Source organism: Diospyros lotus, chromosome 13 (assembly GCF_014633365.1).
Source record: "Diospyros lotus cultivar Yz01 chromosome 13, ASM1463336v1, whole genome shotgun sequence".
Classification (NCBI taxonomy): Eukaryota; Viridiplantae; Streptophyta; class Magnoliopsida; order Ericales; family Ebenaceae; genus Diospyros; species Diospyros lotus.
This window is the reverse complement of record NC_068350.1, coordinates 36760628-36777647: the sequence shown is the minus strand read 5'-3', so window position 1 is coordinate 36777647 and position 17020 is coordinate 36760628. Positions and strand designations below refer to the sequence as shown.

General features: G+C 35.2%; 2 protein-coding genes across 2 annotated transcripts; both read right to left on the bottom strand.

The window, feature by feature from the left end:
- Positions 1-1110: 1110 nt before the first annotated feature.
- Positions 1111-8889, bottom strand: LOC127789200 (UDP-URONIC ACID TRANSPORTER 1-like). The gene is made up of 4 exons (XM_052318018.1): positions 8330-8889; positions 6493-6596; positions 4612-4840; positions 1111-1720 (listed from the first exon to the last, which is right to left on the bottom strand). The coding sequence occupies exons 1-4, from the start codon at positions 8804-8806 to the stop codon at positions 1574-1576; spliced, it is 957 nt and encodes a 318-aa protein (XP_052173978.1). The 5' UTR covers positions 8807-8889; the 3' UTR covers positions 1111-1573.
- Positions 8890-11101: 2212 nt separating this feature from the next.
- On the bottom strand, positions 11102-15821 carry LOC127789308 (glycerol-3-phosphate dehydrogenase [NAD(+)] GPDHC1, cytosolic). The gene is made up of 5 exons (XM_052318194.1): positions 14357-15821; positions 13536-13757; positions 12974-13221; positions 12204-12343; positions 11102-11573 (listed from the first exon to the last, which is right to left on the bottom strand). The coding sequence occupies exons 1-5, from the start codon at positions 15006-15008 to the stop codon at positions 11450-11452; spliced, it is 1386 nt and encodes a 461-aa protein (XP_052174154.1). The 5' UTR covers positions 15009-15821; the 3' UTR covers positions 11102-11449.
- Positions 15822-17020: the final 1199 nt, after the last annotated feature.

Genomic DNA, 17020 nt, shown 5'->3' with positions numbered 1-17020 from the left:
GAAGAGTGATCCAAAGTGAATTCTCATTTCACTCTTGATGGTCTTCAGTGCTCCCCTCTCTAGCTTTGCCAGCATGTCTAGGGGTGTGTTGAAAAACTAACTCAACCATCACTTAAAAATATTAAGGGCAAACTGCGAGTGTCAACCCTTATTAGCAATCAGTTTAATAATACTCAAATTATTCTATATTTTTTTGAAAAGTATTATATTCGCATTTATTTAAAAAAAAATCGGATTAATACATGATTTTTAAGGCTAAAAACTTTAAAATATGTACTAAACAAATTTTTTAAAAGTTTGGCTGAAGAATTCGTCTAAAGAACTCAACTGTCCTCCTTTTATTGAAAAATACACATAATTTTTTTACTCTCTCTCTCTCTCTCTCTTTTGCTTATTTATTGGGAATATATTTGTGTGTGTATATATATATATATATGTAATATGTCAAATTTTTATTACTAAATTTATTTGGTTGAAACGTATTAAATACGAATTAATTTTATCTTGAAAATTTTTAATATAGTAAATGTTTAACCAAATTTTTTATTATATTTAAAATATATAAAACAAAATAATACTTATATTTTTACCGTCTTAAATTTTTTTCATACTCCAAATTGCTATCAAGGGTGTCAACATGACACCTTGGTATAGAACAAGGTCATGGAGATGATTGCCACCGGTACCACGCCAACGCAGTTGATTTGAAAGAACACCTAAGGCTACGACAATAAATTAAGGAAAATGTTATTAGTACATTATAGGTTATATCATAAGCTATATAATATAGTTAAAATATCTAAAATACCTCTTATCCAAGATGATGAAATGAGACAGTGAAGCAACATAAAACGGTGAGGCATAGTGAAATGAGACGGTGAAGCATGAAAAATATTTTTGTCATTTATGATACATTACGTAATTCATGGTATAGCATGTGGAATACCAATAGCATGACCTATAAGCTAACTAGTGTGAAACACTAAATAAGATCTAAAAAAGAGTAAATTAAATTCAGCACACTTCCCAAGAATTACACTAACAATTTCCACTATTCAAGAGTTATATTAGTTTATTCTCTAAAGTTAAATTTATGTTATACAAAATACATTTAAAACTTTATAATTATATGAATTTCTTAATAATTATTTGAGTGAACATAATTTACAAAATGTAAGAGTACACTGTAATAATTTAATGAAAATGAATCCTCATGCTGTAGAGTGTTATTTGCCCAAAAAGAAATCATGATACATGAATGGGCAGCACCCATGTGGGCCACATCCAAACTACAAGCGTAGGGAGGCATCAGCAGAGAGATGGAGAACAGATATCTACTTCTTACACGTATATAATTCTCATTTTGACAGATTTACCAAAAAATGATATAATGATGATACCAATCTCTCTCTCTCTCTCTCTCTCTCTCTCTCTCTCTCTCTCTGATGCACAAACAAATTCCTAAGACAAAAATCCTGATGAATGATCTACCATTGAACTTCAGCACCAGCTTGTAGGAAGAAAAATTTCTGGGGCCGGTGAAAAGGAAAAGATTGGTGTCTGTTAAAAGCCATCATTTGAATCTCCTCTTGGCCTCTCCATAAGCAACAACCCCCATAACTGTAATGGCATAGCCACCAATACCAAGAAACGTGACCGGATTTCGAAACAAGAGTATTGAGATGACCACAGCCACAGCCCCTTTTGCATTGCCTAATACCTGATAATAATACAACCCCCGGAGTGAGAACAGATAACAGAGCAAGGACACAGTACAAATGAAATGCAAATGTCTGTAAAATTCTGATGCCAAAACTTCTGTGCATTTCCCCCCCAGATTTTAAGGGATGATCAGCCACATTATCCTAAGAAAAAACTAGATGCACAAGTTTGATAGCATTGATAAAATAAACATGTGGCTGATGTTGTGATGAGACTTGAAGGCCAAGTTATTTCTAAAACATATCAATTTAGATACCTCGGATCAATTGTTTAAAAATAAAAGGCAGATTATTAAGGATGCTACTCACAAATCAAGGTAATATATGGTTAAATGAAGCAGTCCTTTCAATTTTATGCGATCATAACATCCCTTTATAACTAAAAAACAAGTTTTAACATACAGCTACCTTGAGATGATGATGCAGATGATAATCTGTTTGATAGCATTGTTTATATTCTCACGTTTTCAGGGTTGATGACTTTCTGATATCTTAGGACTAGTACACTTACACTGATATTTAGGGGTTTACAACCAACATTGAGAATGTGTATGCCACTTGATTCTTGTTCTTACTATTTCCCTAGCTCTTTTAAGTTTGCTAATTAGAGATGGTTAAGATACTTTGCAGCAAAAAGTAAATGTGGCACCAGGGTAGTGGAAGGGTGTTGCACTCAGCTTAACTTGAAATGAGTTTAAAATCTCTGCAATGTTTTAGGTGTTACTAATAATAGTCAGAATAGTCAGTAAGGAGGGAATGATGCACTAGACTGGGATTCAGAAACTGTATGAGCTAAGTAAAATAAAAGTCTCAGATCAGGCTGATCAGCTGATCGTTTACATAATCATATGGTTGGGTGACATTGGGCCCAAAATTTGGTTTTCCAAAGTAGTCTGCTAAATCGAACCCCAAAAAGAAAAATGAAAAAAGAATAGTGAAGACATGTGCTAGTTTGGCTCCTGGCTTTGGCTCTGTGTAAGTTGTATTTGCATAACAACCTCATCCTGGGTATAGAGCTTTCACCTGAAGCATTCCTATTGTAGGGAAATCTAGAAATTTCAAGTCCAAAATTTGATAATCTTACTGTAGCAAACTTGGAAATACGGTGATCCTGAAAAAAGCTTTTGCAAATCTTAACTAGAATAATTCATCTGATTTTGGATAATTACATCTAGACCCTCCAAGGTTTGTTTCTTATTAATACATTCCTCCATGCAATTTATTGTAATGAATTTCTGAATGCCACAAATAAAAAATAAATATATATATATATATATTAATAGCTTTTACTCTCATCTGTTTTTCCAAGGCTAGAACCACCAATAGTTTTCCCTTCCACCACCAACACACCCCCACAACAGTCATGAACCCACAAACCACCAGTACATTTCATCACCACCACCATGACAAATTGGTTGTTAAATTACTGTCACTGAAATCAACGACCACCATGTTCCCACTCACTTCCACAGCACCCACATCCCTACACCATCAAGAATCCACAACTGAAACCAGAACCCTCTCCATCTTGTCCAATGATGATCATTGCCTAGATCACTAAAGCTTCAATCCCCCAATCATCTAACAACGCTGACCACCCATTCAAAAACCACAATCAAACCACCAACCGGAGAATAGAAATACATATATAATTGGGGCAGCAGCTTTGGTTGGGTGGTCTGCTCTGTGTATGATGCACTGGGAGTTGGGTTGGGGGGAGTGAGCAGTTGGATGAGCTGGCTAGGAATAGAAGTGTGTAGTGAGTGGAGGTGGATGAGGTAGTGGGGACAGGGGACCGATCTGATCTAATGTGAGAGAGAGAGAGAGATGGGCAATAGGGAAAAAAAAGATAACTGAGTAATAACTAGATTAAAATTAATATTTTAACATATTTAACCATTGACGTGCAGAAAATAAAGGCTGACCAGTTGAGGGTGTAAATTGTAGCCAACATGACATTAGCAGGGAGATGGATGTAATATCATGTTCCTCAGGTGTGCAAGATGTTGTGTATAGTGGTGAATGAAGTGTAGATAACTCCAACTCAAATTTCAAGCTTATCTTGCCAGTATGGGACCTAGACATGAAATTTCTAAAGTAACTTTCCCATGCTGTACAGAATAAACAAAGACTGATAATTCTGTGTGACTTGTCAAAACAGTAAAGGAAATAGAGGAGAAAAATAAATCTAGTAGTTTGAATGACATTACTGGTCCTAAGACATTTATTTGGTAACAGAAGTGTCATTTATACAAATGCACTGTGTTCACTACTGTAATTTGTAAACAATGGTTGCTACTTCAATATTCTTTTAATTCAAGTGTACATATTGAGTAATAGGGAAGTAAAACTGAATGTTAAGGGAAAGCAAATGGCAGAAACCAAATACCTGACACTTGGATGAGGCCAAAGAGAAAAATCATGTTTGGACACAGAATAACAGCGTTCAATTAATTGCACAAACATTTGAGGGGAAATTCATTTCTTGAGCGAAACGCTTCCACTTAAAGTGTTACCATTATAGATATGGTAACTTTTTATAGTAGGTCTTGAGTGTGAACGTCTAATATTATTTGAGTAAGCAGATCTTTTTTTTTTTTTTTGAGTGATTCCATTCAGGTACATGAATTATATGTAACAATTGCTGGGAGAACAGAAATACAATGACTCTTATCCTGCACAACATTAAACATACCAGAATCTTGGAATATAGAGTTGCTGCAGTAAACTTAAATTCCAACAGAGATGTGAAGAAATCACTACCACAGAGGTAAATAAAAATAAATTAAATTTGTATTGCCCTCTTTTATGAAATTATTTGCTGTGAGCAAACAATCCTTGAGAGATTTGTGACACTGTCAGGGAGAAGCAGGGAAGTGAGAGATCAAACCTGGAGTGTGAGTGCACTTGTATGCTTAGTCACCAAGAAATTGGACAAATTGGCTAAATAAGCTGCAACTGAATTAACAGAAAGAAGTAGCCACATTAATTTATCCTTCATGCCAAGCGATAGGGTGACATCTAACACATCTGGCTCCATTAAAAGTGTTGCAGGTAATAAAACTATGACAGCAATTGGTGCCATATACAGCAGCAAGTTCATGGAGTTCAACTTCTCCCTGAAACAACAAGAGGAAGTTGGTTATAATACAAGATTATCCAGTCTGAGTAAAGGGATGGAGGAAAAACAAGAACATTATGGGTGCAATAGCGATCCAATCTTTAGTAATCTCTAAGATAGCATCTTCTACTCCTTTTCTTTATCTGTATGGAAAGTGGAAACAAAAAATCTAAAATGGGAAATAAGTTAACATACTACAAATAATGAACAAAGAATAAACGGCCCTTACCAAGCAGGAAAACAGACCACACAAGAAAGTCAAGGCCATATCTACTTCTTTCCACTGAGATCTTGGTCACGTGGACCTTCCAGGACCAATTAGACTTAGAACTAAACCATTGATGGAAAAAGGTATTTTGTAGATATGGACAATATCTAACAATTTATCTAGGTAGGATTATAATGGGAAAAATCAGACACATTGAACTCTTTTATGCCTAAAACTTCAAAATAAAAGGACTCAAAGATACGGAGTATGCCTGGACAAGATTTCAGAGCTTGGTTCTCCTCAAATCATTCAACATACTATTATCTTGAATATTTCTGTGAGACCTACAAAAGTTGACATTTATTTCCACAAATTAAGAACTAGAGATAGTGAGAGTAATCTCTTAGCGATGAGCTTTGCAGGGAGGCAGGCAAGTCTTGGTCTTACAGTAGATTGAGCGGTTTCAATTGGGTAAACTGTCTGCATTTGACTCCTGTAATCATCTTTTCCTTTAGTCATTGGTTACTGTCACCAAGGTTGGATGTGTTTACAGTTCTTTTTCCACTCTATGGGTCTCTCATTTATTCTCAGCACTGATTGAATTATGTGCCTGATCAATTAGTGAATCCATATTTTAGTGATTGACTAAGATACAAACTTACTGAACTTTAGACTCTCTAAGCAAAATGGGGTGGATAATCTAAGTACCATGCTCAAGGTTCAAAGCCTTTTAATGCCAAAAGATATGGATAATCCATATTTTAGTGAGTGACTGAGATATAGAATTACTGAGCCTACAGCTCTCTAAGCAGACGTAGGGCGGATAATCTAAGTGTTACGCTCTAGGTTAAAAGATTTTCAACGCGAAAACTAGAAGCATATAAAGAAAAGGTAAAAAAAGGAGAGCATGTTCCAGTAACAAATTCAGCATAAGCAAATAGTGATGGCTAATTGATATTTATGCTCATATTCTTAATTTTTATACAAACAATCGAGGCTCATTAAGCAACATAAGACAAGAAACTAGGAAGCATGATTTCATTTTGAGTGTCATACCCAACATGCATACACGCGATGGACACACATGTCCATGGGATGTATGTGTCTTAAGCCAGAATAAGGTTCTGGATAGAATTGTTAAAACTTAGTTTGAGATAAATATGGCTATTGAAAATAAAAAATTGAGCTCTAAACTCATTCAATAACAGACATCTGGGAATGGCAAGTAGGCTCCATTCCTGCTCCTTTCATCTCTCTTCCTCCATCTCACCCCCTCTGTCTCTTTCCTTTTTAAATAAAGGATAATGGTATTGCATCAAATTTCCTAGGTATGAGAAGTATTCTTCAGGCAACACTAGTCATGTCAAAAAAACAGAATAAAAGTAGATCAAGAAAACTCAATAGATCTGTATAAGTAAAGCAAATGCTCATATCAAACTTACCCTTCAGAAGACAGAAGGATACCCTGAAGAACAGACTTGAAGGCCCTGGCAGCTGTTGCACTTATGCACATAATAAATCCATACAAGTGAAAGCTTGGCTCACCCTGCCACCAAATGGGAGCATTTCAAACTTTTAACTCCATCAAAGTCAAAACAAGCAGTTAACTTTGAGAAGCTGGATAGTTGGCAATGGCATTGGTAAGAATAAAAACCAGTGAAAGTTTCAACAAATTGATGAGAACTTTTTTTCTTTTAATTATTTTAATTTATTTTTTGGACAGTGAATTAGTTCTTCACCAGCAAATAAGAAACTATTTATCCAAATCAACAAAAAAGCAAGCAGTCCTACCCCATAAGCAAATCTAAATATAGGTATAACTATTAAAGAAGTCCACTTAGAACACACGTTGTAGGAGAATTATCCAAGGACGATGGACCAGCACTAATTAAGGCACCAAATCATAGACTTATTAACCACTTGGCGAGAGAGAGAGGGGGGGGGGGGGGGGGAGCCATTAAGGGAGTGCAGACCCTGATGTAGGAGAGAAAAATAGATATTAGGAATTACCATACATGTGAAAAATGCGCAACATGTAAACAAGGTATATCCCAAATGTGGAGATCAAATATGCTAATATTGTCTGAGAAGATAGCACCAGGAAGCAGCTCAAATAAAATAAAGTATATTCCAGACATAGGATAAGGCCCATTTATGTGTGGATCTGCTCGGCTTGGATTCCTCTTTTATTGAAATAAAAAATGAATATAGGACTTCCATTTTTTTAGAATCTCTAAGGAGCCTCTCAGCTCTCTGGGAATAATTACTTCAGATTTGACAAAGACAAAAAGATTAATACAGGGAGTCTCAAGTTCAGTGAATATTAAGCAGCAATAATGCTTAGAGCATCATAATGTCCATGTTTCATTCAAACATCAGAAATTGTGGTCCAAATGTCTCAATGATACCTCAAGTTTTGAACCGTGTCTCCTTCCCTTGAAATACTAAATGTTTTCATGGAAATTCTACATGAACAAACTTCATATTAGGAAGCAATTAATAATTGGGGTTAGAAAGTGATTTGCATGGTGATTAACAGTTTTTAACTATTGCTTCTTATTACAATCATCTAATGGCAATGAGCTGGAATTGTTATATGAAAAAGGTATTATGATCTGTAATTTTCAGACAATATCCTATCTTTTGAACAAATTGTTTCTATCGGTTGTCTCAAGATAAAAACAGGAAACCATACTTAATTGTGGGAAGGAAATGTACTTAAAAGATCTAGTTATTCAGCAATCACGTGTAACATTAATCGGCTTGGTCCATCACCCGAAAAGCTAAGATGAATAGAAACTCAGAAGAAAACATAGAACAAAAATTTGTACTTAATTCCCAGTGCCCATCTGAACTCGCATCACAAGAAAACTGGTAACGGTGACCAACATTCTGAGCAACGAAAGGTATATGGCAACTTGCACCTAGTTCTCTGATCCGAACTTACCACATATGGTATCAAATGTAGAAACATAGTCGAGTCAATCTTATGATTCCAAACTCCAGAATCAGCTACAACTATAGCTTAGCTTAAAATTCTTTTGGGGGAATAAACTAACAGGTGCAACAACGTTCAGATCTGGATTGCAATTGTCCCAAAAGTGCAGACTAAAATATTCGCAAATACCATGATTACGCAAGATAAAATGCATAGATCCGAATTTAAAACAACTCAATAACCGATAACGAAACTGAATCACCAAATAAAATAGAAATTCATATCCTCAAACAAAATTCGATAAAAGTTAATGATCCCGAAGAGATCGGGGACAAACATACCCCGCTTGCAATCACAACGCCAGTAACAACGGGAACGAGAGCAGCATAGGTGACCCAAGCCTCCCTCTTGAAGGTCATCAGATAGGCGAAGACCGCAGTGAAGAACGGCGTGGTGGCGCCGACAGCCTGGTTGAAGGAAACGGGGAGGTACCTGAGGGAGATGTTGCCGCCGACGACGGAGCCACAGAAGACGATGCTGAGAGTCGCGATTCTCAGGAGCTGGGACCAGGATTTGAGGCGCTGGAGCGGGAAGAACTTGAAGAAGACGATGGATATGTAGCTGAGGAGAGCAGAGGCGGACATATGGCACATTGTGAGGAAGATGGGGAAGCGGAAGCCATAGTTGGAGAGCAGGAACTTGTTGAGGAGGAGGACGCCGATGTTGGAGGAGTACCAGAGGATGACCAGCGATGCGATGAAGAGCAGAGACGACGACGACGATGAAGGCAAAGACGACGAAGGCAACGGCGACGACATTGATCGATCGGAGGAAGCTCAAATGGTTCTCTCCTCTCCAATTCTCTTCTATTTTGGGCCCCCTGAGAGACGGTGCCCTACGCAACTCCGGTGAGGGCTTGTGCAGCTTAACATTTCTCTAATTTTTATTTCTCATTTTTTTTTAATTTCAGCAACTCTCAAAATTCATTAAATCACCATAAGGTATTTTAAAAATTATAGTCACCTCACTTTATGATGAAATTTTTATAATTTTAAAATATTTAAATTATATTTTTAATAAATATATTATATTTTAAAATATAATAAATATATTTTATTTAAAAATAATTAAAAAGAGAGAAGGAACGAAGAGAAAATATGCCTTAAAAAATAAAACTATGTTATAGGTACATCATTATGTACATCTTAAACTATATAATATATCAGAAATAACATAAATAAGAAAAATATTCCTTGCGTCTCATCGTCTTGTTTTACTGTGTCTTAACGTTTCATCGCCTTAGGTGAAGGATATTTTAGTTATACGTCTTACTACTTCACGCTATCTTATCGTTTTAAGTGAGAAATATTTTAGACATTTTAATATATTATATAATTTAAGGAATATAATAATATAGTAATAATATTTTTTTTTAAAATAAGGGTTACTCTTATTATAATAAGGGTAAAATGGTAAGGATTACCTTAATATAATGATGGGGGAGGGAGATGAAAGGGAAAGTTGGTTGGGTCCAGACTGACTTAAATGGTCGTGGGAGCATGTGATTTTCTGGGGTTCTATTCTATTCTATTCAAGGCAAGATCTACACAACCCAAGTCAAGCGGTGACACGTGGAGGCAGAAAGGATAAAGTTAGAGTGACAGAGAATGTCATCAACTTTTGCAGTCACCGACCAATGATTGGCCTAGCGTCCCGCCAAATAACTGACATGAGAGCTGTCTGGAGTCGACATCTGTCTGTCACGTGTCATCTAGCGGAACGCCCTGGGCCTAACGGGTCGGCAAGTAGCTTTTATTATTATTAGAAAAAATAACCAAAAAAAAAAACCTAAAACATTTTTGCCAACTTACAAATTTATTTAAATATTTTAATTTTGATAATTTTATATCAATTAAGTATAATTTTATTCAATACTTAAAATTAATTTGAAAGATATGTGTCATTGCTATATGACAGTTATCTGTTATAAAAAATATATATATAAGTGAGATCTATGTATGTATATATAAAAAAATAAAAAATAAAATTATACATATAAATCCTATTCATATTTGTATACATGGGTCCTACTTTTATATATATATATTTCTTATGATATGTGACTTATCACGTTAGTAATAAAGGTTAATTATATCAATAATTACTCAACTTTGTATTCTATTACTATTTGATCACTGAATTTTGAAATGTTAGCTGTTAGTCATTAATATTTCAAAATTGTTATTGCTTAATTACAGAACTTTAAAATGTTACCTGTTAGTTATTAATATTTTAAAAATCGTTTCTTATTCGTCTTTCGTTAATTATTGAACTTTAAGTTTATAAGTGACAGATGAGAAACAATTTTGAAATATTAGTGACTAGTAAATAACATTTTAAAGTTTAGTGACTAAGCAGTTTTGAAATATTAATGACTAACAGGTAACATTTTAAAGTTCAGTGACTAAATAATAACAGAATGCAAAGTTGAGTGATTATTAGTGTAATTAACCCTTAGTGATAACACACGCCTCCTAAATTAATTTTAGATATTGTATAAAAATTATACTCAATTAAGATAATTGGAATATAATTATTAAAATTGAAACGTTTCAATAAATTTATAAATTTGAGAAAAGGTTTTGATTTTTTTTTTACTAATTGCCCTTACTATTATTATTATTATTTCGTTGTTTCTTTTTATTGTTTGTTTGATTGAGGCTAAGTTAATGTCAATTTGTTTAATAAATAATTGTATATAATTATGTGAATATATTTTTAAATTTTATAAATAGCCATAAGGAACCCTTGTTTCTGTTAGTTATAATTAACTAATTAAACCATCAATATTTAAGTTTAAATTAATTTTTTTTTCACTTTGTTGTTAGTTCTAATCTTTTACCATTAAACTGATTTTTTACACTGATCCTAATTATTAAACCTTAATTTTACAATATTAAATCATTTATATAAATTGTACCTCATCAATTATTTGGGTGTACATTTCATAAATTTACTAAATAAATGTAATAATTCATAATTCACGCACACCAAATACTTAATATAAATTCACGAGTAAACTTACTTCTAGGGAGATGTGAACCCTAATTACATAGGTTTAAAAGTTTTTCATTATTATAATCGTTTAATTATGTTCAAATACAAAGGTGTTCTTAGTATACAAAACTCCTCGCTTTACTAGTACCGAGAGAGAATCATTTTTGTATATTATCTTACCCTTATTTCAACCTTAAACATTCAAAAATTGAGACAACAAATGATATGCATTAGAGAGCCAATGGGGTGGATTCCTCTAAACATTCAAATTGAGACAACAAATGAAGTGATGATGCATTACAGAGCCAGTGGAGTGTATGCCTGTAACTTGTTCAAATCCTTCAAAACGTGCATTTACATGGGCAAATTTAGTCTTTGGATTACCCCAATTATGTAACTCTTTTTCAAGGCTGGCCAAGAAGGGAAGGCCTGAAGAAAGCATGGGTTTGTGCAATCTCAATGCGATCTCTGGGATCATTCAAGGTTTCATCCCTCAATGCTTGAAGAATTGCTTGTGCCTTTTGTTCCCTGCAAGCAAAGATCTATAGCATGAGAAAGTAGACTTTGATATAAGATGAACAAATAATGAGGTCTTCTAAGCATAGCAATCAAGTAGACAATAAGAGCTTCTCAATTTATGCCAAGTAGTCGATGCGAGCAGGTTATTACAAATCGAGTAAATTTTGTGTCGTTTTTCTCTTTTATGTGTATGTGTATATCTTTATATCTATAGTCAGTAACAAATCCGGATAAAAGAGGAGGGTCGTGTTAGATAGTTGACATCCAATATAAAACTTGTTAAATCAAACAACATGAGTCCTAGACGTTTTTCCTTTGCAACTGTGGTAGAAAAATCTCAAGAAAAGCCTACAAAGATTGGCTCCACGCCATGTTTTGTCTCTTCACAACAGAGCTTTGGGGTCCTCTAATGTGAACAAAACTCTTGCTAACCAACATAAATCAGTACCTCTTCTATACTATCAGTAAATAGCATTTAGAAACTTTTAGTCCATCTGGTTAATGGGTTTACCTGGGAGCGAGAGTTGTTTTTATACTTGGTATTACCATGCTACTGAGCCACGAAAAGAGCAACCTTGCCATGCTACTCAGACAAAATAATCATCGTGTTACATGTACAGAAAAAAGTGGGAATTTTACCTCCTGATCAGTATTTTGTACAGCGTCTTGAGGATGGGACATAGCTCAACCGGAGCAACAGCCCTTTTTTCTCCGGGATGGAGTACACTTAAGCTTGATTGACTCAGAAGCTCATAAAAGGCTTCTACTGCAGACACTCCCTGAAAAATGAATGCAGAGTGAAAAATAGTCTTTTTGTAAGATTGAAAATGCTAATTGAATAACACCATAATAAATGCTACTATGTTCATTTAAATCTTCTCCATTTCTGCCTCTTGACCAATGGCATGGCTCCTGTTGGAAATTAAACTTAGATGAATGATGTGCACTTAATAGTCAAAATGAGGCAAATCAAGGTGCTACTTGGGTCAAGATTGTAGAATCAGTGCATAAATGATCGAGAAAATTCAAGTTCATATAGAGCACAGAATCAGTAGATCATATAACTTTTTCATATCATGACGGTAATAAGAAAATTTCCATTCAATTTTGACTACTTTGCCTGTCCTACTAACTCAATATCAGTTTACAAGGACTCTATTAACTCGATAGAAGACGAGTGGCATGACTCCGACAAAGAGATCGATTCCATGACAATTTGCATTGTACTTGTGTGCTTAATGGAAATTACCTTAGCTTTTACCTTAATGGTATTAGTACAATAAACAGCAAACAGTTTAAGGAGGGAAAATTCATAATATTATTATAAGCTAGCATAAAAGAGTAGTGGCAAGTGATAACAATGCTTCATTGCTAATTCTCCTACGAAATCCTACAATTAGGATTAGTACCTGGATCATTCCCTTGCCAATAATGCTATCACCGACATCAAGGCTCAGTTCCCCTTTGGCAATCATTTGACCATACCATGCATTACGACCCTTTAACAGGGTTACATAAGTGTCAGCCAGCAGAGGGCCAGCAAGCTTCTCAGGTTCTTTAGTCAACAAATGGGTTATAAATATCATCTCCGATGTACAATGTGCAAAATACACAGATTTGCTAGTGGCACTTTCATTTGTTAGGGCTGCTACCATTCCTGGAAAAACAGTTGAAAGCAACGTATGAGGTATCTAGATTGAAAAGCATACAAAATCGGTTTAGATTGATCAACTAATTTGCTTTTTGTGTTTCTGGGCAATAATTTGGTCAAATGGAAAAAAAAAAAAAAAAAAAGCATATGTTAGCTGCTGAAATAATATTGCAGGGCTTTCATGTTAACAGTTCCAATTCTAAATAACAAGCTACCAAGCAAAGCCAATACAATTATATGTGGGTGCCAATTGCAGAAAACCGCAGGTGACTTTGTGGACTACAGATATCACTGAAAATCAGGAAACTAATAACACTTACCAGCACCAATAGCATAGACATTCTTCAATCCTCCCATAACTTCATGAGTGACAAGATCACTATTGTCCCAAACAATGAAATGGGGTTGCCTTAGGAACTTTGCTAGTGGTATCCTCCACTTCTCAGCACCACAAATTCGAGCATTTGCATATTCTTTGTTGTAAATCTCTGAAGCAATATTTGGTCCACCAAGATAAAGGATGTTTTCTATAGGTACCCCAGCTGCACGACGTTAATGTTTAGATAATAATGAGTAAATTTTCCCAGCAAAAGATAAGTTAATTAAACTAACTAAATAAGTAATAAATTCAATAACCCTAGTAGCAAAAGTAGAAAATAAATCTATTGAACATAGTTGGTGAATTCCTTGAAAATGATGAAAACAACTCCAGTTTATATATCAATTATAGAGCACTAATCTGAACTTCCCAGTATCCCTTGTTATGCCAAGTCAGTTTTGAACTCTTGTACAAAGTAAGATATACCTAACCTGGTACGCATGTCCTGTGTCGTTTCCCATAGTTCTACTCCCAGTTGTCCCTACTGTGATTCAGCTGAGGAGATGCTCAACTGATCATGAAAATCTTGTCACAAGTTTATGCTATACGGATTCCATACTCTTTTACTTGAACCATCAGATGTTCAAGATATCATCCTCACTTACTATCTTGCTGATTCTTCATGATTAGTAAAGACACAAAGAAACTTATTCTTGTATATTGCTAAGAATCCATTAAAGTTATCTATTTTGATTTACAAGAGGGTTCTATAAAGCCATCAATAGGAAACAAAGGATATGGTATTAAGAAGAAGAATCTTACTTGCTCGATTAATCATTTGTGTGGGTGTAATAATATGAGGAACGGGTTCAAGTGCAGCCTCTATACCCTTTGCCAAAGAGATAATAATTGGCATTGTAAGTCTCTCTTTCCAGTACCTACTGATCTCCTCGAACACTTCACGTGTTTCTGTTGAAGGCAAGCCATTCACCACGATATCAGCATCCCAAACTGCCTCCTGCAAGTTAGTCACAACCTTCAAAGGACAAAGAGGTGTATCAATCATGTTCAAGCAAAATCCATCCTTCAATATCTCATCCGCATAGAGTGTACGGTCCCCCAATCTCGCTTCAACATACTTCAAATATGCACACCGCCAGATCAACCTTCTGAGTACATTTTCCCTTGCATTGATCACTTCAAAGAGGTGTTCTGCTGTGGCTCTGTCAACAGCCCGGCCAGGCCTTCTCCATATTCTGATTTGAATCTTATCTCGAAATTGGCCATAGCTATCTTGAAGCAAAGCTGCGAAAACACTACCCCAAGCACCAGCTCCAACACCAACAATCTTCAACAAATCACCTTCAGCCTTACCAAGAACTTGCCGAAACTCATCAAGCTTTTCCTCCAAACCATTTGGTATTCCATTTAAAAATATACTATGATTCATCACCTCAACTGTTCCGGCAACCATCCTTTTCTCAATAAAATCAGCACAAATTCGTCAACAAATCACCACCCACAAAGAATTCTGTCAAGTTCAGCACACCCTGAAACCAACCCACCTCTTATTTTATACAGATCTTGCAACCCCCAATACCAAAACTCTTACTTCTAGTCAGCAGAACCCTATTTGGAAATAATAAACCTCTAAGCAGTTTAAAACTAGAGATGGGTTGTTATTTCCATCTGGTACAGGTGAGAAGATTGAATGTTCCAATCTTTATTGGTAGGTTTCTCACCTACACAGTTAATCTTTAGTCTAATCCGAAATTTCACACTCAGATTTTCCGACCACCAATCTCAGATTTTCTTGTTTTTTCTCGTTTTAAATCCAAATCCCATCCAGAAGGAAAAGGAACACAAGAATTATAGAAACGCCGCTATTCCGACTTAATTGGTCGGAAAGATCAAATTAAATTAAAAAAATAAAACCCAAAACTGGACTTTGTGATCTCCGCCCGAGTTTGTTCATCTACCCAACAAGAAGTTCCAGAACATACACAGAGAAAAACAAATCACCTACTTAATTTGTCGGCTCCACTCAAAGCTCGATCGAAACCCACCAAAGATCTTGATTAATAAGGACGGCAGGGGAAAGCACCATATCAGGGCTAGAGAGAGAAAGAAGAATGAGAAATGCATGCAAATACAGTTGAGAAGTTGAGAAGACGAGTGAAAATTCGGTGAGTTCACACATGAAAATGAACAGAAGAGCGTGTTGTCAGTTTCAAAGCTTAGTGGGGAGAGAGAGAGAGAGAGAGGGAGGGAGAGAGGGAGAGTTCGGGGCATTGATGGAAACAGTTGGAAGTAAATATGGTGCGAAAGGCATTTAAAGATTTTGGGTCCTGCCAACTCCCCCAACGGTCATTTATTTGGAGGATGGTCTGAGAAAATAGCCCAATTTGAATGCAATGGGACCCGACCCGACATGTGGATATGGGTTTAGATATAAAAATTGAATAATGTTATTTTCATTTTAAATAAATATTTTATACGTTCGAAATATTGTCATAAATTAATTTTACGAAATAAAAAAAATAATTAATTTTGGCTTCTCTTTCTCATGTTGAAGGTGTGATGAAGGGTGATTAAATCTCTCAAAGATGACAAATGTAGATTAGTTTTAATTGATATGTGTCTCTTTTAATAATTTATCATGTATAATTATGTTTCTATGTTTAGCTAATTACGTAAACTTTAAAATAATTTGAGAAATATGGGTCAAGTATAGCCAAGATCATACTGATAAGTTACGTCACAAAACAAGATCTAGCAAAAATCACTATTAGGTCATTTTACTCTAAACTATATATGTTATGGAATGAATCAAGTAATAAAGAAATTTTAAAACAAAATCACATACCCACACATAAGACAAAATTTACGTAATTTAGCAAAGAATGCCTATGTCCGCGACTGCATTAAGTATTTCTTTACTATTTTGAGAATGTTATAATTCCAAAAATTACACTTATGTATTTATATATAAAAATTAAGAAAAAAATAAAACTCTGAATTAATGTTTATTTAGGTTTTGAGGGCTCCACCCTTGAGGCCCCACAAGGGGCGTTGCTCACTTGACCCTCATTTGCTAATTGGGCAACATAACTCATACCGATTTTATGTAAGGGTTATAAATTAAACACACAATATAAACACTAAATTTTCTAAAGATAAAGAAGAGGCTCATGACGTTGACCTACTTATTACTCTCTCCTTTTGCTTATTACTTAAGTTTGAGATACTAACTTGATAAATTATGCTATTTGTACAAAAGACCACTTAGAGGTGGATTTATATGTAAGTTAAAAAGACAATTTTGTCATCTCTCTCTCTTATCTCAATGACCATTTTATCTTTTTCTATCATCTCTCTCCCCTCTCCTTTCATCACCACCCGCTGCAGCTTGCCTATTCCTCGTCGCTCGCCGCCCACTGACTCCCGCCGTTGCCTCACCTGGCCGATCGCTGCCTCAAGAGACGA

Bases quoted from the DNA above. Each gene is read 5' to 3' on its own strand.
- LOC127789200 (XM_052318018.1), bottom strand. From the start codon at position 8,806: ATGTCGTCGCCGTTGCCTTCGTCGTCTTTGCCTTCATCGTCGTCGTCG. The intron at 4,841-6,492 runs GTAAGTTTGATA...TTGTTGTTTCAG, and splicing joins ATCCTTCTGTCTTCTGAAGG to GGAGAAGTTGAACTCCATGA. The intron at 1,721-4,611 runs GTTTGATCTCTC...TATTATTATCAG, and splicing joins CAAGTGCACTCACACTCCAG to GTATTAGGCAATGCAAAAGG.
- LOC127789308 (XM_052318194.1), bottom strand. From the start codon at position 15,008: ATGGTTGCCGGAACAGTTGAGGTGATGAATCATAGTATATTTTTAAAT. The intron at 13,222-13,535 runs GTAAGTGTTATT...CTGTTTTTCCAG, and splicing joins TGTCTATGCTATTGGTGCTG to GAATGGTAGCAGCCCTAACA. The intron at 11,574-12,203 runs GTAAAATTCCCA...CTTTGCTTGCAG, and splicing joins TACAAAATACTGATCAGGAG to GGAACAAAAGGCACAAGCAA.